Source organism: Herpailurus yagouaroundi, unplaced genomic scaffold, assembly GCF_014898765.1.
Source record: "Herpailurus yagouaroundi ecotype Mexico unplaced genomic scaffold, PumYag 161, whole genome shotgun sequence".
Classification (NCBI taxonomy): Eukaryota; Metazoa; Chordata; class Mammalia; order Carnivora; family Felidae; genus Herpailurus; species Herpailurus yagouaroundi.
This window is the reverse complement of record NW_024412402.1, coordinates 12,158,288-12,181,319: the sequence shown is the minus strand read 5'-3', so window position 1 is coordinate 12,181,319 and position 23,032 is coordinate 12,158,288. Positions and strand designations below refer to the sequence as shown.

The following is a 23,032-nucleotide window of genomic DNA, read 5'->3' as shown; positions in this document are numbered from 1 at the left end:
CGCGCCAGGGCCGCGCGGACGCCTCCGCCGGAGTCCTGTTTGGGGGAGCGGAAAAGTAGTTCTGCGGGGCGGAGGGAGGTGGGAACCGGCCGTCTCCGGGAGTCCCACCCACCGACCCAGCGTCGCCCTCAAGGCCCCGGGAACGCCGGAGAGCTGTACTTTGGAGTCTAGCTTGTACTAACTCGGCTTTACCCGGAGACCGCCAAAGAGCACTCCACCAGTGCTGAGGCGTCCGGGATGAGAGGCATCACCCGCCCCCTTGCCCTGGAAACGTTTATTCCTTAATGGAATGTACTTGTTCTTATTTTCTGATAACACGTAACGACTACTTGTAAACTGCTGGCAACGAACTCCGGTCCAGGTGCCAGGACACCATGCCTCTCTTCCGCAGCAAACCCCAGCAAAGAGAGGGTTTGGCCTTGGCCGCTCACCTGGGGCACCTGCTGGCCTCCTCCCAGGACAGGGGCCGCCGCTCACAAATCCTGGCTGCCAGGGCAAAGTTAGAGGACGGTGGAGCGTAGGGCTGGGGGGAACGAGAGTATGGGAATCAGAGCCAGGATTTCTTGGTATAATATTGCTTTTAAGCTGCTTCTGCCTTGGCAAAGTGAAATGTCTGAGTTGCCAAATGGAGAAAGCATGGTGCTTTCCACAGCGACTTCACAAGCTTGCTGTGGAGAGAAATGGGAGCAGCAAATAAAGTGCATTTATCCGGTAGAAAGCACTGCAGTTCTCTCTGAAGAGTTCCCAAATATTTGGGGAGGGGGCTTATTTTTTTTCCTACCGGGTACATGTCGATATCCATCTAGTTTTATGATTGCATAACCCCGTAGTGTAGCAATTGTAAGTACCACATACAATATGGTTCAGTTCCTCGGGCCACTGCCCTAAGTGGCTGTCCCTTTACCTGCTTTCAGAGTCAATGAGTTCAAACCTGCATTGGTGGGTGAGCGTCTTCGGCCTTTCTGTGGAAGTCAGGTAATAAAGCAAATTTAAGAAAGAGTGGATGTGGAGAGGGGAAACACGGACCTCTTCATGATGCTGGTTCTAAAAGTCAACCTGCAACAGTTCGTGAAAAGATCATTATCCCTGAATAGATGCATGAGCTAAGGCTGACGTTAGAACGGGGTAAAAAAAGGAAAAGATAAACAGAGGCCAAAGATGACTCTTTATTGCTTGATTTTTTATTTTTTTTTTATTTTTTCAGGGCACAGCCAGCTAATTTTGTAATGTTTATTTTGGGAAAGAATAGCACCCGATAAAAGTTCCAAGCCACTTTCCTAATGATCAGACCAGGACACATTGCCACCTGCTGGTGTACCCCAGGATAATTCTACCCCGAGAACTCTTTTAATTGCGTGTTTTTGGCATATAAACTGGAAAGAGCTCTAGCCATCTGTATAAAATGACCAAAATGCAAACCTTATCTCCAAACCTGTATCTTTCTTAAACATAGTAAAATATCATTTTGCCATACCCTAATAAATAGGTACGAAATTAATTGGACCCAATGACTCATCAAATCATGCATTTAAAAAATGAGTTCTCCTCTTTCCTTCAAGAATGCCTCACTACTTGAGCTTCAGGAATAAAACAAACTGGAAAGCTTCCTAATTCACCTTCCCTTCCTTGCATACAAAACCTCTTGGCAGGCTGCTTTCAAGATCTTTCCAAACTTAAACAGACCCAAAGTTCTAGCTGTGAGCAAAGAAGGCATTTGCTGTGGGAAAGCTTCAGAAGATGGTAAGCAAAGGATTTAATTAAGCCAGTGGTTATTCATTCCAGAGCTATTTTTTTCAATGATGAAAATCTCTATGTTCACCCACAAAGCTCTAATGGTAAAAACATCCCTGAAAGCCTCTTTAGAACTGTTGGTAGCTCTAGACTGTTCTAAAGGCTCTAACTATAGAATGCCTTCAGAAGAGTCCCACCAATCTAGGTGGAACACACTCCCCATGGTCATTAGTCCCTTACCTAAAAAAATGACACCAGTGACACAATCCACCATGCATGCTCTTTGAGGTTTCCCTGGGGAGGGGGTAGGGGAGGGAGACTGGCTATCCTAAACCACATCCTTACCCATTCTTCTTTCAATGTTTATTGAGCACCTACTATGTGTCTAGCACTGCTCTAGGCATTGGAGGTACAGTTCTGAAGAGAGCCGAGGGTCCTTATCTTCATGGAGCCCACTCAACATCATTTTCAAGGCAACTGCCCAAACAAATGGCAAAAATAAAGAAAGGAAGTTTTTCCTCAGTCTTTAGCAAACTGTTTTCTGTATTCTGTATGTAGATTGTTGCCCCGAAAAGTAAACAGCATTAGGAATGGTTGATGGTTAAGAGCAGATAAGTGGTATTTCACAGATAATCATAAATATGGGTCAACATTTCTACACGCCATTTTTTTTTTTTTTTTTTTTTTACACTTCTTGGCAAAATCACACCAAAGATACAAAGGCAGACTCTGGGTTGATAAAAATTTGTTTATTTTTATAAAATTCAGTACAAATCTTATTGAAATATAAATCTTTCTTGAGCAGTGTTAGGAATTATTACATAGTAATCCAAATGCAAATGAATAAAACACTTCATTTTGTCCGACCATACCACATGTTAATTAGCCCTTCGTTTACCCGTGATGTCAAAACTCAGCATCTTAACTGCTGAGTCACCTTCATTTCCCATTTTTCTCTCAGGGAGGTTCCTTCAGAGTTACTAGTTAAAGCATCAAGAAAAGCTGAAGTGAGCTATTTTTCTTCTCTTATTATTTAGGTTATTCAAAACGCAAAAGAAACCTACGTACATTCCCAGGAGTACCCCTAAAACACCAAGGTCTGCAATCCCTTCACGTCTGAGGAGTAAAAAGAAAAAAAAATTGGTACCAGATTAAGTCTATTCATTTGTCTGGTATGGAACAGGTGGCACTGTGCCAAAATTCAAGAGCCAGCTTTTTCTTTTTTTAAGCTCCTGCGCCAAGCCACTCTTTTTCACTAGGCTTTTGCTAGAATCAGCATTCCCCGGCATCCAACTTTGACCACAGTTTTGTTGGAAAGAAGCTCACCAGCATTCTGGGGATACTGATCACAGGGAAAAAAATAGACGGGATGCTACTGTCAGATTGTTTCCATCTGCAGCAAAACTCATTAACCAAATGACAGTCATTTTAAAAGACCACTGTCAACATGCCTTGAAAGTTGCTTTTCCCAGAGTAATGATGACGTCATGCCATTCCAACGCTCCATCATGCCTGGGCACTGACATCCATTTTCAAGACCACTCGTTAGGTTCGTATTACCGGTGACCATAGAATGGGCGGAGACTTCCTACTGACCTAGGCTTAGACTTCGGTAGCCCCACACGTTTACTCACCAATTAAGCAAATCAATCCCCAGGGGTCTAAATGACATAATCCAATAAATAAATAACAAGCAAATAAATAAATAAATAAACACACAAATAAATAAATCGTCCCTTTCCCCATAAAAGTCCTACGTTCATTCACAACAGGGTTTAAACTGAGATAGAGAACGCAAGTGACCTGCCCAAGTGATCTGGCAAGTGAGGAGCAAAATTAGTTAAAAGAACCCAGAAAGTCTTGATTCCTAATCTCTCATGTTAAGCTTACGTTCTTGCTTTTCCTGGGTGGGATGATAGACTATCGCACTGAGAAATTTTTGTTTGTTTCCTTCTAGGACTGGCCTTGCCATCTGATTTTATCCATAGAGAGTGGCACCTTGTTCAGAGAAAAGAAAACGTAGGAAGTGGGCTACAGGGAATGTGTTTGGGAAAAAATAAAATAAAATTCGCCTCATCCCCCTGAGGCCGGTACACTTTACTCTTTGGTTCTGGTTTGCAGGATGTATAGCAGGGCTGAAACCTGAACTGCCATCTCAAGCACAGTGGAATCCACATGCTAAATCCCTATGGAATTCAGTCACAGCCTCTCATGCCTAGGAGATTAATGCACAAAAGCCCTGAGAATTGGCATCATTTTCTCGGTAGGGCAGAACCCGTACAACAGGACTCGGTAAATCTGCCCACACCTCATTCATCTCTCATCCGAAGCCCTAACTCCCTGGTTTTTGTACAGAAAAGAGTTACCAGAGCAGGCCTGAACTCCTGTCCTTGGAAAGGCCTCCGTGCAAGGTTGGCCCTTGGCTGGCATCTGGAAACTTAGATTTCAGGAGGGCTCCCTTCATTAACTGATGAGAATGGCTCACCGTGCCTACACTGTGCAAACAATATGGTTTAGGCCGAACACCTGCTCTCCTTCTGGGAGTCAGGAATTCTGCTACGTGCCAGGCGGTGGCTGCCTGCATGACCCCCAGTAAAAAACTGGGGCACTGAGCATCTAATGAGCTTCCTCGCTGGACATTTTACACGTATCGCCACAAATTGTTGCTAGAGGAAATCAGTGCATCTCCCACTGCGAGAGGACTCTGGAAGCTCGGGCCCGGTTTCCCCTGGACTCTGCCCAAACACCTTTTCCCTTCACTGCTCTTCCCTTGGATCCTTTCACTGTAATTGATCACAGCTAGGAGTTGCACTACATTCTGAGTCATGTGAGTCCCCTCAGCAAAGCACCGAACCTGGGGGTGTCTTGGGGCCCCTCGACAGTTGGTTTGGGGTCACTTCTCTCATCCTTTCCCTTTGTTTAAGCACAGCCCCTTCCCTGATCCAAGGCTCAGAATGCCAGACATGCATCTTCCTAGAAGTCCCTCACTTTAGAGTAAATGGGGCGACTTTATTTAAATTGCTACACGGAAAGCAGGAACAAGGGTTTGTTCAAGGAGTCAATTCTCGAAGAAATTCTCAAATTCCTTCCTGAGCGGTCTAACCATCAAGCATCCCAGAGACAAGAGGACCCGGGGACACCACGAACAAAAAGGAAGGCAGCTGTGCCCACCCCCACCTCACAGCTCTGACTCATTCACAACTACCCCTGAGTAGTCTCACTTTCTACACCTGCGCCACGGTAGACGTGAGTGTTTTAATACTGGTATGGGCTCCACTCAAAGACTGACCACACTGCCTGATACGTTTAGCCCTTTCTTGAAACCTAAGTGTGTTATGAGCCTGATTCTAGAACAGCCGTTATCTCCAACCTGGGTCCTGTGGCTGACTAACCCGATCCGGCATCTGGAGGAAGCCTTGGCTAGCGCGTTTTCAGATGTCCGTTACGTTTCAGCTGCCGCTCCTCCCTCCGCCTGCTTCTCCAGGCGTGGTATTTTTTGATGCTTTTCCTCCACGCAAAGCGCCAGATGCTAAACATGAAACACCAAGAGACAGCATACATCGCCACTCCCCCAACCTTCACAAACCCCTTGGGCTTGGGGGAGACCATTTCACAGAAAAGGAGGCGAGCTCCGACGCCAATCCTCACTCCGGTAAACAGAGCCACAAAGAGGAAGTCCACCACATCTCCAGTGAAACTGTGGTAGTGCCCTGTTTCTCGGAGAAACCAGCGCATCTGTAGCAAGGGGTTGGTAATCTCACTTCCAAAGAGGACCGCGTTGACCTCTGTGCCTGATTCTCCGAGCACCAGGGCCATGATGATGCCCAAAATACTCAGGGTGTGGTGAGCCAGCATCAGGGCCCCCTCAGACTGGAAATAGACGCACCAGCCCAAGTCGAAGATGAAGTAGCCCAAGGTGAGACACAGTACGTGCACTTGGAGAGGTGTATTGGGTGAGCCTGCAATAAACCGAGACAGAAGCAAACTGAGTGACCGGGAATCGTATAATAACAGTGACCTTGCACGAGGGTCCTATGTTGTTGTCTCCCACAACAGGGCCACGATGATCAGTTGCGTCACTGAAAGCAAAAACAAAGGCAGGCACATGCATTGTAATGACGACCAAGACTAAAATCTAAAACCTTGGTCTTTATCAAACCACATAATGTGACAGGCCCAGGAAATGCTGGATTTGATGAATCAGCTCTCAATGAGTGATCTGAGCAACAGCCATTATCTCCGTGTCCACTCAGTTATTTTGTTCCTTCAACTAAAATCTTACAGTTTCTTGCTTTCTTCTTCTTTTTATTTTACGTGTTTGTTTAACCAGCTTTAAAGGTCTGTTTCCAGACTGTTTCAGTTATTCTGCCCTGGATGTCGGATTAATTTCTTAGCTTAATGGGTTAGATTGTTGGACACTGGTGGCCCTGACCCTTCTTGAAAGCGGGCCTTGGAAAGAACCCCAGAAGTTAGTGTGTTCCCAGCTTAAGAAAATCAAGTACAAGGACAGGACACGTTGAAATCTATTTGAAACCTGCATACGAGACACAAAGCTTAAGAGCTGCTTTCGTATCAGTTTGACAGTTTTTTGGGGAAAAACTCAGAAGCTCACTATAGAAATTTAAGGCAAATAAAACAAAAAAGGATCTAAGGAATTGAAAAAAAATCACATCCTAGGGGATTTCTGGATTGAACTGTCCCTTGCAAACTCACGTGTTGAAACCCTAACCCCCAATTCCCTCAGAATGTGACTGTACTCGGAGATTGGGCCTTTAAAGAGGTAATTCAGTTAAAATGAGGTTGTTAAGGTGGGCTCTAGTCCAATATGGCTGGTGTTCTAAAATAAGGAAATGAGGACACACACACACACACACACACACACACACACACACACACACACCAACGGAAGACCACGTGAGGACACGGCAAGAAGGAAGCCACCTGCAAGCAAGAGTGAAGCCTTAGAAGAAACCAAACCAGCCAACAATTTGATCTTGGACTTCTAGCCTGCAAAACCGGAAGTAAATAAGTTTCTATTGTCTATGCTCCCCAGTCTGGCATTTTGTTATGGCAGCCCCAGCAAACTAATTCAAGGGGACACAACTTTTTTATTCTAAGGAAGTAATACTCAGACATTTAGCAGCTTAAAAATCAATATAGGTGCCCCAAATAATGAGACATGAGTTAAATAAATGACGATGTATGCATACGACACAATATTATATCACAATTAAGACGGGCAAAAAAAATCTATATAGATGTCCTTCGAAAATACAATCAAGTGAAAACTGCAGGCTATCAAAAAGTATGTGTAATACAGTCCATTTGTGTCTGTTTGGGAGTGGTGGTGGAAGATACTGATATTAGCTTTATGTTTTTGTACATTTCAGTGGCTTACAACGTAACAGGCATTTAAAATTTGTTTCAAAAGCAGAGAGTTATGAAGAGCAGAAATAGGGACACGTACAATATCAGAGTTAAAAATGAAGACTCCCGGTACAAATTATAACGGTAATTCCTCTTCAATATCGTACACATTCTGTGAAAATGTCCCATCCTTCCAAGACTACCCCCAAATTATACAATCCGTTAGGGAAAGCCCTCTAATGTCTCCACCTACCTGGGTGGGTAAAAGGCCAGGGGCCATCAACGAAGCCAATATAAGCTGAGAGGCCTATGGAGAGGACTCCGTGGGTGAAAGTAACCAACCGGCAGTTCCACTCATAGCTTCGGTGCTTATTCAGGTGGCAGAAAGAAATGTAGAGCGAGAGCCAGCCCCCCAGGCTGCACAGCACCTGCGGACACAGACCTAGTGCCATCCTATGATGAAAAGACCGAAACCAGAAAAACAAGATATACCCTAAGAAAACAGCAGTGGGTCAATGCGAATATAATCTTCATTTCTTCTATAGGAGAGTACAAAAACATTGCCTTCACTGAAACGCTTCCTTATCTACACAGCTGAGAATCTTCTTCTTTTTTAAAAAATATTTATTCATTTTTGAAAGAGAGACACAGGGCGTGAGCAGGGGAGGGGCAGAGAGAGCGGGACACAGAATCCAAAGCAGGCTCCAGGCTCTGAGCTGTCAGCACAGAGCCCGACAGGGGGCTCGAACTCACAGACTGTGAGATCATGACCTGAGCCGAAGTCGGATGCCCAACCAACTGAGCCACCCGAGCACCCCAACATTGAAAACATTTTTTTAAAATAAGGATGAGTACATGTCAATAATCTGTCAGTGATGACTGACCTTGAACAATGATACATGAGGAACATAGTACACGTCTTCGATAATGTGTTCACTCCAATGAGAAGCTCTGGTGAAAAAAACAGGACTACTGCCTGTGGTTTCTGCTAGAGGTCATATGACATGGAGGAGTTTAATGTGGTTTGAAGCTGATATTAAACTCAACTGAAATTGGGACTTAAGTCACAGTTTTACCAGTTAAAATGGAAACTTGAGGTAACCCTAAACACAGAACTAATCAGACTCCAGATATTTTAGAAGAGAAAATAATCCGAGTTCGATTCAGTTCCGAAACCCAATTCAAAGACTAACCAAGAGGGAAGCAGAGGGATGTGGAGGTGCATGTGGGAAGTTTTTGTTGATATAGAAAAATATCTTTGGGGCGCCTGGGTGGCTCAGTTGGTTAAGCGGCCGACTTCGGCTCAGGTCATGATCTCACAGTCTGTGAGTTCGAGCCCTGCGTCGGGCTCTGTGCTGACAGCTCAGAGCCTGGAGCCTGTTTCAGATTCTGTGTCTCCCTCTCTCTGACCCTCCCCCGTTCATGCTCTGTCTCTCTCTGTCTCAAAAATAAATAAACGTTAAAAAAAAGATTAAAAAAAAAAAGAAAAAGAAAAATATCTTTAAGGCAATTATTTAGTTAAACATACAGTCAGAAAGCTACATTTTGAAATTTTTACTGATGACAAATATATCAGGCCAAGAATGACTGTAACTGAGTCAATCTAAGTCATACAGGACTAAAATCTTCAAGTAACCAAGATGGTATTAATATTCGTTAGCTCCTCTATTGAAATTTCGTACAAAAAAAAAAAATTTCAGGTATCTGTCTCATCTCTGCAGGAATTTTCTGCATGGCTACACTTATTGCTTAACCCTATTCTGACAAGTGAAATAATATCTGAGGACCAACACACTTCAGTACACAAGCCGCTCCCAGGAATGCTATCCAGAGAGGGCTTTATGAAGGTCAAGTTCTGCGCTGCCTTCAGCTGAAAGCAGCTTTCTATTCAACAGTAGGTGTCAATCACAGACCTGAGTTCCAATTCTGTCTGTGCCCCCTAACTAGCCATAAAACACTGGGCAAATCACTGTCACCTCTTGAGCCTCCCTTACAAAAAAAAGGGGGGGGGAGGTGGGGGTAGAAAAAAGAAAGAGAGAAGAAAAGAGGATTGTAAACTCTAATCCGGCCCAGTTCTGACAAGGAGTTCTGAGATAAATTTTGTAAAGCATCTAGGCCAGTTTTCGGAGCAAGGCCCAGAAATACAAAGTACCCAGAGTGAAAAGAACCGTCCTCGCTTATTTCCTTCTAAATGCCAGGGTCACCGGCCAGTAATGCGGATCAGCTCATTTGGATCTGCTGATTAGTATTTTTAGAGTCCTCTTCCCTGAATCCTAATTCCCTGGCAGAACAGAGGAAACAGTAGTCTATTTACAAACACTTAAAAGAATAGACATTTGTAAATGGCAGATACAAGTCTGTGACCTTGGGAAAGTCAGTCCATCTCTGGATTTCGGTTTTTTACTCTTGGGTAAAGGAACGGAGGGGTATTGAGATGGCCGATCGGGCACAGAATTCCAAGGCCCCTGTCCTCGCTCCTCCCGTTCCCGGGCCAGATTCGGGAGGAGGAGCGCGGGGCGGACCCACCTGGCGGGCGGCCGCGGAGCAGGCGTGGCTGGGGCGAGCAGCAACCCCGGCGCCCCGCAGGCACCGCGACCGGCGCATCTCCCTCGGACGCGCCCGCGGACCGGGCCACGCCCGGCTGCGCGCACCTACGCCGCGCCGCTGTACGGGCATCCCGCCGGTCGCCGAGCCTGGCGAAGCAAAGCCTCCCGCGCCCCGAGGCAGGAGGAGCCCCCCACCCCCACCCCTCGGCCGCCAGGCCAGACCAGACCATCTGCCCGCCTCCTTCCCCACCAGTGGGCCGGGCGGGCCGGGCCCCCAGCGTCCCGAGCCCAGCCCCGCGGCAGGAGCCGGGCGGTTCGCGCCGCGCTGTTACCTGGCCGAGCGCATCGGGAAGCCTCGGGCGCCTCGGCCCCAGAGCTCGGAGCGCGGATCATCGGAGCAGGAAGCGGCGGAAAGAGGGAGAGAGGACGAGGATCTGGCGGCGGCGGAAGAGGAGCCGGGGGTCTGGGGGCACCTTGTGGCTGGGAGGACGGAGCGCAGAACCCGAGCTGGACGGGGAACGTCCGTGAAGGGAGCCGAAGGGTACTCCTCCTTCGCTCGGGTCCTTCGCTCGGGGCCCAGGATGGGGGGGATGGATAGCGGAGGGTTACCTGGTGGTCACGTGAGACCTACAGGTTGTTGCCCTTGTTTGTGTGTTGTTGTTTGTTTCAATAATTACCCATCCCGCCTCCCCCCCCACCCCATGTGGGGACAGCCCATCCAATAACCAGTGGCTGAGCACCTACTGAGGGCTCACACCCCTACTAGGCACGATGGGAGATGTAAGACGTAGTCGCAGCCCTCCCGCTGGAGTCTCAGTTGTGAAACAAGCACGCAATTAATTAGCCAGGAAAGTGCTCAGGCCCGGGAATTAGAAGTTATTCCTTTTCGTTACAGCCCTATCACCCTACTTGGCAGTAGAGTATAAGGCTTAAAAATAAACGTGGTTTGGGGCACCTGGGTGGTTCAGATGGTTGGGCCTCCCACTTGGGCTCGGGTCATGATCTTGCAGTTCGTGAGTTCGAGCCCCACATTGGACTGGCTGCGGTCAGTGCAGAGCCTGCTTTGGATCCTCTACCCCCCTCTCTCCTCCCCGCTTGTGCATACGTCTCTCTCCAAAAAATAAACGTTTAAACAATTTTAAACAAACCCAGCCTGGCTACCGACTCTGTGTCGTTGGGCAAATTAACTTTTCTGTGCCCCCATTTTCTCAAGCATAGAACGGGGATAGTAATTGCTATCTTATAAAGCCATTGTAAGACTCTTACACACTTCACCTGTGAAAAGTGCTTAGCACAATGACAGGCACAAGGAAGCCACTATGTAAATGTTAACGGTTGTTGTGACACTTTGGGTAAATCCTTTTCTCCGCTCTGAGATCTATTTTAATACCAAGGGAAGTGAAATTGGAAGAGATGACCAAACTAGCATGGGGGCACAAATGCGGTAAAGAGGGCATCTGGTTTGCTTTATCAGGACGGGCGACAATGGGATGCTGAGGGGCCCAGACGGTCTTCAAAAGAGAAGACCGTAAGTAGAAGGGTGAACATTTACACCACGGCTGGGGAGTAGTTAATAATCTAGTTTTGGTGTTTATCTTGCCAATCTCTCATGAGTAAGGATCAAACTGTTTTCATCTTTGTTTTCTAATACCTGGTAGGAGGCAGGTGCACTAGATGTTTGCTGGTTGAATGAATGGGAAATGAGCCTGGAAAAGTGTATTAGAAGCATATGGTGTCTCCTAAACCTTGTTGATCTTCTGTAACGCTTGGGAAGTGTTTCCAAAATACTCTTGTAGGGTGTACCTTGAAGAGTACGATTCAGTAGCCTTCGTGTGGGGTCTAGGAATATACATCTTTTAAAACCTGCCCCTGGATCATTCAGATATTAGTCACACTTAAGAACCACTGCTGTCGGAGGGTCTTCAATGACTCTGATGCCAGCCTGAGATGCCAGGCTGAGGCATCTTATTATGTGGGTAACAAGAAGTCTATGATGTTATTAGGCAAGGGAATCATTTTATCAAGCCCTTGCTACTCAAAGTGTGGCCCACAGCCCAGCAAAATCTGCATCTCCTGAGTTTGTTAGAAACAGAGTCTCAGACCCTGACCCCAGACCTACTGAAGCAGAACTGCATGCTAACAAGGTTCCCAGTGATTTGTACGCACTCTTGGATATTGGTTCTCATCCTTGATGGCACAATAACATCATTTGAGGAGCTTTTAAAAATCTCAGGGCCCAGGCTATGCCCCAAAGTAAATCAGAATCTGTGCGGGGATCCATCTTTTTTAAAGCTCTCCTGGTGATTCCATTGTGTAACCAAAGTTGAGAATCACTGCTATACATTCAACCAAAATCGCTGTAAGATGAACTGGAGAAGACAGTCTGCTTCAAGTAGGTTGGAACAGACCAGATAAGAAGTAATGGGAGCCTGATGAAAGAGAACAGGGAGGGATCCATTTCACTAAATGGAGAGTATGCATGGGGCGCCTGGGTGGCGCAGTCGGTTAAGCGTCCGACTTCAGCCAGGTCACAATCTCGCGGTCCGGGAGTTCGAGCCCCGCGTCGGGCTCTGGGCTGATGGCTCGGAGCCTGGAGCCTGTTTCCGATTCTGTGTCTCCCTCTCTCTCTGCCCCTCCCCCGTTCATGCTCTGTCTCTCTCTGTCCCAAAAATAAATAAACGTTGAAAAAAAAATTAAAAAAAAATAAGTGGAGAGTATGCAGATCTCAACTTTTCCCCATTTGCTTGCGATTATCGAAACGTTTTCTCCTTCTTCCTCTTCTCTCACTCCTCCTCCTCCTCCTTTCTTCTTTCTTCTTCTAAGTTTTACTTATTTAAGGAATCTCTACACCCAATGTGGGATTCACACTCACAACCCTGAGAACTTCCAGGGCACCTTAGTGGCTCGGTCAGGTAAGCATCTAACTCTTGATTTCAGCTCAGGTCACGAACTCACTGTTCATGAGATCGAGCCCCTCGTCAGGTTCTGCACTCTCTACCTCTCTTTCTGCCCTTCCCCTCCCCGCCTTCTCTCTCAAAATAAACATTAAAAAAAAAAAAAAGAGTTATATACTCTTCCGACTGAGACATCCAGCTGCCCCTCTTCTAGTATCTGAATTTGGAACTACCTTCTTGCTGCCACCATTTTCCGGGAAAGAACAGAGTATTAAAAGGCTTCAGGGGTCTGAAGGCTGAGGCGATAAGGAAAGGTGCCAGTTCTTTCTAGGAGCCTTTATCCTAGGGTGACTGATGGTCCAGGTTCAAGCTTCATTACCTAGGATTACATTTACTAATTTAGATATCTTTGGCCATAACACTTGTTCTACCAGATCAGATAATCGTCAACGGTGGTATCTCCCCCCAGCCCACCCGCCCCCCCACAAAAGTTCTGGGCTATAAGGGAGAACAGGAACAGGAAGCTCTCCACCAATGTATTTGAATAATAATGACAATAATTATGTTTATAATCACAATAATAGCAGACAACACTTATTAACGTACCAGGCATTTTTCCAAGCGCTTTACAAATATTAACTAGTCAATTCTCACAGCCCTTTTTGAGATGGCTGCTATTGTCATCCCCATTTAATAGGGGAGAAACTAAAACACAGAGCAATTCAAGGAACTTGCTCAAGGTGACATGATTAGTGGGAGGTAGATTTGAGTATGAACCCAGGCAGTATGGCTCTGCACTTGACTAGAAGCCCCTGCAGACCTGTACTGTATTATTCGGCATTCACAGCTCACAGCTCCTAACCTCAATGAAGGGCACTAGAAGTTATTTAGAGGTAAAAAAAAAAAAAAAAAAGGAATTTCATTTTCAAAAATCTTAATTTCCCATTAGGTACCAGGCACAGTGTTAGTCATGGGCATATAGAGAAAAAGAGACAGACTCAACTCCAGGGTTGACCCACAGGTAGACCCACAGTCTAGAAGCAGAAGAGTCAGCAAATGCAGTACGTGAGATATGAGAGGCACACGGAGAGTGTGTGGGAAGGAGAGGCACGGAGCCACGAAACCTGGGGGGGGGGCCTCAGGGCAGGATTCCTCATCTGAGTCCTGAAACTAAACTCATTCTCTGAGTTGCACCAAAAGGCCTTAGTATTCCAGCCCACAGTGGGGCCCACCAGTCTTGAGTCAACAAAAAATTGAAGTGTGAAAATTTGAAAAGGAGCAGGAGCAATTCTTCTCTTTCTTTCCCCCTGGACAACGACTGGGTTTTGCCCTTCGATTCTCTTGTGCCTAATTAGCCGCTGAAGAAGCTAACCAAGCTTTGGTTGAACTTCACTGGGATTTTAGGGAATCACGTGGCTGTGAGAGGCAAATCAGTGCCTGCTTCCAGGGTTGGCTCTGCTGAACAATTGTCCAAGACAATGGACAATGGAAGCTACTGGAGGCTGAGAAGTTAGGCTACAATTCTGTATTTCTTTCATAAAAAAGTATGGTCAAATAGAGAGCCCAGAAAGAAACCCCCATAAATGGAGTCAACTGATCTTTGACAAAGGAGCCAAGGCAATACAGTGGAGAAAAATTGGTGCCTTTAACACACAGTACTGGAACTATTGAACATCCACATGCAAAAAAAAAAAAAAAAAGGCAACTGGACACCGACCTCACACCCTTCACAAAAATGAACTCAACATGGACCACAGACACACATGTAAAATGCAAAACTATAAAATTTCAGGAAGGTGACACTTAGATGAAGAAAACCTAAATGCCCCTGGGTATGGTGCTGCCTTTTTAGATACAACAACAAAGACACAACCCAGGACAGAAATAATGGGTAAGCTGGACTTCATTAAAATTGAAATCTTCTGCTCTGCAAAAGACAAATACCAAGAGAATTAGAAGACAAGCCACAAACTGGGAGAAAATACTTGCAAAAGACACAGCTGATAAATGGCTGTTATCCAAAATATACAAAGAGCTCCTAAAATTCAACAATAAGAAAACAAATAACCTGATGAAAAAGTCGGCCAAAGGCCTCGCTAGACCCCTCACCAAAGAAGACATACACATGGCAGTTAAGTGCATGAAAAGCTGCTCCACACCCTATGTCCTCAGGAAAATGCAGATTAAGATAACTGAGATACTATTACACGCCTATTTGAATGACCAAGATCCAGAATGCTTGACAAAACCTTGCTGGCAAGGATGTGGAGCCACAGGAACTCTCGCACATTGTTTGGTGGGAATGCAAAATGGTACAGCCACGTTCTGTTGGGAGGCAGGGTGGAGGTTTCTTACAAGACTAAATGTACTTTTACCGTATGACCCAGCAATCATGTTCCCTGGCGTTTACCCAAAGGAATTGAAAACTTCTGTCCACACCACGCCCCCTGCACACAGATGTTTACAGCAGCTCTATTCATATTAAAAAAAAAATTTTTTTAAATAATGTTTACTTATTTTTGAGAGAGAGAGAAAGTGTGCAAGTAGGGGACGGGGACAGGGAGACAGAGGATCTGAAGCAGGTTCTGAGCTGTCAGCACAGAACCCGACACAGGGCTTGAACTCATGAACCGTGAGATCATGAACTGAGCTGAAGTCGGGCGCTTAACCGACTGAGCCACCCAGGCGCCCCCCAGCTCTCTTCATAATTGCCAAAACTTGGAAGCAACCAAGATGTCCTTTGGTGGAGGATAAACAAACTGTGGTGTATCCAGACAACAGAATATTATTTATTCAGTGCTAAAAGCGAATGAAGAGATGGAGGAACTTTAAATGCACACCGCTAAGTGAAAGAAGCCAATCTGGAAAGGGTGTGTGCTATGATTCCAACTATATGACCTTCTGGAAAATGCAAAGCTATTAGAGACGGTAAAAAGATCGGTGGTTGCAAGGGTGTAGGGAGCAGAGAGGTGAAAAGGTAGAGCACTGAGAATCAGGGCCGTGCAAATACCCTGTATATTACAATGGTGGGTATGTATCATATTTTTGTCCAAACCTGTAGCATGTGCCACACCAAGAGTGAGCTCTAAGATGAACTGTGAACTTTGTGTGATTATTATGGGCCAATGTAGGTTCATTCTTGGTTTAAAAAAAAAAAAAGGACTTTCTGGTGAGTGATGTTCATAATGGGGGAGGCTATGCATGTGAGGGGGCAGGGGTATATGGGAAATCTCTGTACCTAAATCTAAAACTGCTCTAAAAAAAAAAATAAAGTTTTTTTTAAAAGGTGAAATGGATGAAAACCATCAGTGTGGACAGCGCAGGATATCGGCTTTCAGCACTTACCTGAACAAGATGTCATGGTAGCCAGGATGGCCACAGAAAGGGTTGGCTCTGGCACCCATGAGCATACAAAGAGTATACACATGCCTGCGTGTGTATGCACACTTCTGTACACATGGGCTGGTGGGTGGCAGAATGGTCCTTTCATATACTTAAGTCAGCGCCGAAGGCTCCTCTTGCTGTCTCTTTGCTGCATAGCCACTCTTTGCTGTAGCCACTTCCAACCGGATCTTTTCTTGAGACCGTAACTACTACCAATAGGCTTTCTTCTCCAGCTTCGTGTCGTGAAAGATTAGTCTTACTGTAAGGCCCATTCAAACATCAGGAACAGTTAAGTCTTGATTATTCACATATAGATTCCCCACTTGGATATTATTTGCAACAAATGTTTCATCCCAATTTTGGTTTTTCCCCATCAGCCGTTAGAAGGGCTTCCCTTTCGCACAGGTCAGTTGTCAACCTCGGGCATGGTAACGATTGAAATTTTTATTAACCTCAGAAAAACCACCAGGAGAGATTGCTTGCCCCTCAAGCCCCTCACCAAAAGTCACAGCGCATTTCCAAGGCCACCTATATTTGATTGTTGAATTATGCTTTGTTTTTCATATCTATTGCTTTCCATTGTGGATATTGAATAACTGACCTTCAGGATATCTGGGATATGAGCCTCCTCAGCCTCTGCCTCCACCTCTTAAGTCTGAATGACTTGGCCTTAAAACTCCCCCTTTCTATCCTCCCCCTTACAAAATGAGGCAACCAGCCTCCTCCTCCTCTGTCAGAAAGAGTAAGAACTCTGAACTCTTTAAAGCCCTGTATTAATGTAGATCATCTTCAGCAGCAGGTCTGGGGAGTAACAGACTTAATGCACCAATTGGCAACATTTTCCCCATCCCATTTTTTGTAAGTAATCTCTACGCCCGGCGCGGGGCTTGAACTCATGTCCCTGAGATCAAGAGTTGCCTCCTCCACTTACTGAGCCAGCCAAGTGCTCCCCCATCCCATTGCACTCTACGCACTCATATCCCCCTCAACAAAAGACACAGAACAATAATCTAAACCTCTTCTTATCAGCGGTGGAATCATTTATATCATAACCATACAAATTTATTTAGGAACAGAGAGATTCCTTTGACTCTCAACATTTTCTTGGATATACAGTCTTTAAAAAAAAAAAAAAAAAGGTTACCATCTCTGGAATGGCTTCATGTTACATCTCTACACACTGGCCCACAAAGAAGGAGACTAGAGATAATGTTCCCGGGAAGTCAACAAAGATTCCCAGCCCATGTGGGAACTCTTGTGGAAGCTAGCACAGTATTTCACACTTTGGCATTTTTTTTCCTTTCTTTTTCTTTTTTTTTTTTAAAAAGAAGATAAAATATTACAGAGATATCTTCAAAATTCACACCTGAGTTAAACGTTTTGTTGGAAAATTCCACATTAAGGAGAGAACGTCATTGCAAAAACTGGAGAGGGCTATATACAGGTATTTTGCCAACATAACTCTTACATATTTGCTTTTGTGTCCTTTCTTCTGCAGCCGGGGGTGGGGGGGCGGGGAGGGAGAGAGGGGACCCAGGTAAGGACGGGGAGGGAGAGAAGGAGTAAGCACTCCTGAGCTCCGGGGCAGGTGTAGCAAACAAAAGAGCACCTGTGGGCAGAGAAATATGCCCCGGGGGCTGAGGGTGGCTCAGCCTTCTGTAAAGAAGAGAGAACCTGGAGAAGGCAATCACGACTGGATCTTGGTTCTAGAAAAGGGGGCTAAAGAGAAAATGGGGTGAAATGAAGATTCAGTCAGAAAAGTTTGCTGAACGGAGAAAACATCAAGTCTTTGGTGGAGACATCGGATTCAAATCTTTTCACAGATTTTAGAATCGGTTCAGAGGTGGAGGCTAAGTTCAGAGTCAAAACCATCATCTCTCCTTCCGGTTGTTTGGCACACCAGGCAAACGTCTGTCCCCGAGAGGCCCACGGATGCATTGGGAAATCGTGGCAAGATGTCCTTTCTCCGAGAGACTACTGCCACAGTGAAGCCGTCTGAGATGTTTAGAACTAGGAGATAGGAGCACGGGGAAGGAAGGTGAAAATGGTAAACAGAGAGGAAGGGCATATGTTTCAAGAGCACTAGGAGTCCGCACATGCTTCAATCACAGTTTAGATCTCTGGGGGCCCTCGCTCCTGAAGAAGCAAGAGTTTGGGTTGACAGTGGGGATTCTCTTTCACTCTGCTGACCGTAAGCTGTCCATACACAGAAGGCGTGATTCCCTTCCTTCCAGTGGGGAATACAGGGCCAGGTGGATTCGGAGAAATTTTAGGTCTCAGTGGAGGTAGGTGGGATGATTCCATCGGTACCAAGATCTGGAAGGAAGGAAAAAAAACGAGTCAATGCTAAAAGGTGCTAATGTGACTGAGGGAAGACGCAAATGGGCAGTGACTGCTAACAGGCGTAGGGTTTCTCTCCGGGGCGATGAAAACGTTCTGGAATTAGATTATGGTGATGGTTATGCCACATTGTGACTACACTAACACGCACTGGATTGTACCTTCAGGGGTAAATTGTAGGGTATGTGAATTCTAGCTCAAAACACAGTAAAACATGTGCATTATATGGTTTTTTTCGCCCCCCCCCCCTTTTTTTTGGCAGGGGTGGTTGACGAGCTCCAGAAGTTTGGTGTATGCAACAGTTATCGGTCAGTAAGACCTCGCTGCCTTGTGGAATGGCCTGGGTTTGGACAAGTGGATTCATTTCTTCCGACGAGGTACTGCCTAACTTTCAAATCTCTGCTGTGCTCTGAATCCGTGAGCCATCTCTCAAAGCACCTGCTCTGAGAATACTTTTTGGAGCAGACTCTTTGGTCCCAGGGGCGGCTTACCTCGCTGCATGCCAGGTGGGAACCCGAGATGGGGGCGGGGGCAGGGAGGCAATACTTCCCTCTGTCATTGTGTCAGCCACACTGACAGCTCCCACTCACGTCAGAACGCCCCAAGAGCAGGGTTCCTGGCAGGGAGTGGAGAACCCCCAAGCCCACTGAAGGACCTGGCCCTTCCTTACGGGAGTGTTTAGAAATTTCCACCCTCCCAGTGAGGATGGAAATATTGGCTTTGTTGACATCAGCCTCTTGCCAGTACTGCTGGCTGGCCGAAGCTTCTCTTTTAAAGCCCACTCCCTAGGGATACGGTCCAGCCTGGCTGTCCACTCTGTCCTCGTCCTGCCACCCCAACTCTCCTCTCCAAGAAAGTGGCAGGCTTCGTGCCCCGAAGGATTGACCCAGCTTCTTGCATGGTCCCTTGATCCTGCTGGAATGTCTCGGTATTCTCTCCTCCACCTTACCCCGAAGAGTTAAAACCGGAGGCGCTCATTGCCGCTTTGGAGTTATTTTGAGATGCAGTGGGGCTGTTGGCGTGGAGTCTGGAGCCGGGAGACGAAGGCCCGCTGTTGTTCCCAGGGGAACAGGATGACGTTCCTGAGGACGAAGAGAGGCCAAAACAAGGGGAAAATAATGCTGCTGGGTCCCGGGACCTCGTGACCTGGCCCTTCAGACATGTATCCCCAAAGAACTCCCGCCCTCTCCCTACCTCCCACCCATCGGCCCACCTCCTGCCTCGTCTGCATCAACACCCGGCCCCAGAGGGACTCTCATCATAAATGCTCTTTGCAGCGCAGGCCCTGGAGAGCAGCATGGCTGGTTCTGCGGGTCCAAGAATTGCCAAACGCAAAAGGACAGATGCCAAAATCATCCTACCCCAGGACACACCCTGGGCTGGGCGTATGTAGCCCCAGACTGCGAGGCGGGAGGGGGAAAGGAACAAGAAGGCTCGGAAAGAAGGAGGAGAGGAAAACGAGAAAAGGGAATAGGAGAGGAAAGAGCATCTGAGGCCACAATTAAAGGTCGCCCGCCCCTCTCCTGTTTCTGTCTCCACAGAAAGACGCCCGTGTATCTCCTAGAAAGAGTATAGCCAGGGGACAAGGCTTGGATCCTCATTTTTGGGTTTCCCTAACAACGTCCCGTGAATAAGGGGACAGATATCTTGCCATCCAAGCAAGCCAAGATACTTTGACGAGTGGGGAGCAGTGCTATTGATCGTGTCCGGACAAGAGGCAGACGCTGGGGCTGTCCGGGGCACATGCAGACGTATGGTCGCCCCTGCTAGTTCTTTGGAAGGCTGTAGGTACTTTTTGAAAAATAGAGTTCCGCAGAAAACTGGTTTGGAAAACCCTGCCTTCTATACAGCTCCTTCAGGGATGTGAAATGCACTCTGGTGCTGAGAAAGTATGGCAGCGGAAGCAGAAAGCAAACGCTCGTTTTAAACTTGGCCTCTTCAGCACTTCCCAAACTTAGGTGGTCACAGAACCCTTCTTCTCCGGGCAGAGATTTTAATAGCCATTGAAATACATTTAAGGAAGGCTGACTTAGTTACCTTTCAGGTCTACCATCCCATCATTTAAAGGAATTCTGGAGTTCTTCAGAAACCCATTGTAAAGCTCACCTGTTCCAGGCATGGTGCTGTGGACAGGAGGGACAGAGAGGGGGCCCAGAGACCCAGAGGGAGAGACCTGAAAGGCAACAGAAGTTTGTAAATGTCTTGTGTCTGCTCCCTTCTCCAGTCTTGACTGCTTCTCCCAGGGTGCTGGGCCCCAGACCGCAGATAGCAGGACTCAGCTTCCTGGCTGCTCGCCTAGTTCCAAACCTCTGCTCTGTCCCCCGCTTCCAGAAGAGGGCCTCTGGACCACGTACAGCATCGGCTCCAGTTCTGCAGACCCCGGGGCCCTGCCCTCCCTGCTGGGCCCCCTGGCAAGGCTTCTTCGGCACTGCCAGGATGAAGCTGGCGTACCGAGGGCTTGGCCCCTGTCGTAGCAGATGCTGTCAGTTGGCTACAGCGCCTCGCTCTTTTCTTCCAAGAGATCCCTTTGCTCGGTGCAGCAGAGCCCGGCCCTAACAACCTGTTTCAGGCTTCCTGGCCTGGTGTCTGAGCGGACCGCCCACTCTCCAGAGAAAACTGGAGGAGCTAAGCTTTCATTTTGCCCTGAAGACCTCCCAGCATTACCGACTCTGAGATTGGGAAGGGACTTAAGGTCATTTAGTTCGAACCTCCTTACTCTTCAGGACTCTCCCCCTTAAGAATCACTGCCTTAGCACGGCCTAGAACAAGTTGTAATAGAAAGAATGGGCTTCGGGGCCCAACAGATCTGGGGGTGAGAACGTGGTTCCATTGTAACTATGCACGTGACTTTGGGCGAGTTACCTAACCCCGCTGAGATTTGGTTTTCTCATCCATGAACTAGAGGTAATACCTCCCTTATATTTCCTTTTAATTAAGATTTAATAAGATAATGTCCATAAAGCTTCCAAGTCAATGCCTGGCAAAGAGTGCCAGGCTTGTTAAGCGTCCGTTCCCTTCCCCCCTGAAGGAAGCTGTCAACTGTCTCTGGACACCGGTCACCTCTTCATTTGAGCTGAAATCTGCATACCTTGCCTTCCCTTCATTCTCCTCTTGCCGACAGGGGAAGCTCCAATCGATGTTCCCAAAGGACGTTGGAAGGAAGTTCTCAGGGAGCTGTGATTTGATATCCCTCCCCTCCCCAGCTCGGATCCTCTCATCCCAACAGGATGTGGCATGTATTCATTTCCCAATTAATCAGCTACGGTTCTGCTGTATTCATTTACCTGCCTTTTTACAATGAGCCTCCTCAGTAGGGCCGGGGGCGGGGGGGGGGGGGGGGGTGGTGGCCCATGAAGGGTGGAGGCAGGTGTGAGGCCTCCTGGTAAGAGATGTTATCAATGATTTCTCTCCCCCTTCTCCTCTCCTCCCTACTGCCACACCCAAGACATTTGTTGTTGTTTTAAAATAAATAACGTGTTTAGTCACTGGGACCAGCTTCTTCTGTTTCCTTCTGGAGGCAGGCTATGCATATGCAAGCAGACGTATCTATGGTTCCCCCTTTTTAGTTTTTTATATAAATGCTAGCATTCAGCCCACACTGGTTTGCACCATTTTGTTTTGCTTTTTGCTTTTTTTTTTTTTGCTTAACTGTATATCCTGCAGATCACTTCATATCAGAAGCGGAAGAAACTATGTCCTAGTCCCAAGGAGACTGTGCCAATGAGACCTGAGGAGAAGATAGGATCAGAACTTGCTCTCTCTCCGCTGCCTCTGTAACATCACAAGCATTAATGTAATTATTTCTTTAACATCTTGTCCCCCCCCCCCCCCCGCTAGGCTATAGTCTTCCCAAGGGCAGGATGATGTCTGTTCAGGTCTACCGACTACAGTGGCTAGGACTTTGTAGGTGCTCAGTAAGTAAGTGTGGAATGAATGATGAGAATGAATCAGGCTCCTTCCTGGCTCCTCCATGCCTCCCACTGCTTTTCTCCATGTGGGTGTCTTGGATTGGGCTTGGACCAAAGCGAGAACCTACCTCCCAAAGCCCCATGTTTAAAGATTCCGATGCTCTTATGACATGGTTCCATTTCTTTGACACGCCTGACATAATCTAGCCCCCGCCTACCCCTCCAGCCTCCTCATTCACACTCATTCACTCCCTGGGTTCCAGCCCATGCCAGCTTTCTGTGCTTCCTCCTTTCCACCCATCCCAGCCTCAGGGCCTTTGCATACACTCTTTCCTCTGCCTCGAATATTCCTCCCTATGCTCTGTCCTCCCTGTGCACCCTCGACCCCCATTAACATCTACTCATTCTGCTGCTGCCAGTTTGAGCATCCTTCCTCCAAGAAGCCCCTGACACCGGGACTAGGTTAGGGCCCTCTAAATCACCCTCCGTCTCTTCTAGAGATTCCATCACAAAGAGCATTTGCTTAGTGTCTATTTTTCCTGCTGGAACCGTAAGCAGGGATCATACGGGTCCCGTGCACCACCATATCCCAGTTCCAAACATATGGTGGCTGCTCGATAAATATTTAAGAAAAGAATGATGACTGAATATCCCTTGCCTCCAACTTAACGTTTTCATTGCTTTCTCACAGCCTACAGGGTAATTTAGTACCTGTGGCCCGTCGTGAGCCAGCCCTCATCAACCTCTCTTAGTCCCTAAACCTTAGCTTCAGTCAGATGGCAATGTTGTGATTCCCCAAATGCAGCACATCGTTTTATAATCCCATGCCTTCTCACAGATGGTTCCTCCCGCCTGGTATGGA

General features: G+C 46.9%; 2 protein-coding genes across 5 annotated transcripts in view; both read right to left on the bottom strand.

Annotated features, from left to right (window-relative positions):
- Positions 1-3,669: 3,669 nt before the first annotated feature.
- On the bottom strand, positions 3,670-10,286 carry TLCD5 (TLC domain containing 5). Of its 3 annotated transcripts, none has more exons than XM_040483325.1 (3): positions 9,977-10,286; positions 7,352-7,551; positions 3,670-5,690 (listed from the first exon to the last, which is right to left on the bottom strand). In XM_040483325.1, exons 1-3 carry the CDS (start codon positions 9,988-9,990, stop codon positions 5,152-5,154), a joined length of 753 nt encoding a protein of 250 aa, XP_040339259.1. In that variant the 5' UTR covers positions 9,991-10,286; the 3' UTR covers positions 3,670-5,151. The 3 variants fall into 3 exon arrangements, with proteins under 3 accessions (XP_040339259.1, XP_040339260.1, XP_040339261.1); XM_040483326.1 differs by lacking the exon at positions 9,977-10,286 and adding an exon at positions 9,625-9,963; XM_040483327.1 differs by lacking the exon at positions 7,352-7,551.
- Positions 10,287-16,933: 6,647 nt separating this feature from the next.
- POU2F3 (POU class 2 homeobox 3) overlaps positions 16,934-23,032 on the bottom strand; it is a 78,759-nt gene continuing 72,660 nt past the window's right edge. For both annotated transcript variants that reach the window (XM_040483323.1, XM_040483324.1), the window contains exons 11-13: positions 20,369-20,435; positions 19,212-19,344; positions 16,934-18,238 (exon numbers count right to left, since the gene is read on the bottom strand). In XM_040483323.1, coding sequence (XP_040339257.1) covers positions 18,199-18,238; positions 19,212-19,344; positions 20,369-20,435 — 240 coding nt within the window. In that variant the 3' untranslated portion in view covers positions 16,934-18,198. The remainder of the gene's footprint in view (positions 18,239-19,211; positions 19,345-20,368; positions 20,436-23,032) is intronic.

What these genes read in the sequence shown, in the direction of transcription:
- TLCD5 (XM_040483325.1), bottom strand. An exon ending in CTGGCCTTTTACCCACCCAG is followed by an intron (nt 5,691 to 7,351) that starts GTAGGTGGAGAC and finishes GGTTTATTGCAG; the next exon opens with GCTCACCCAATACACCTCTC.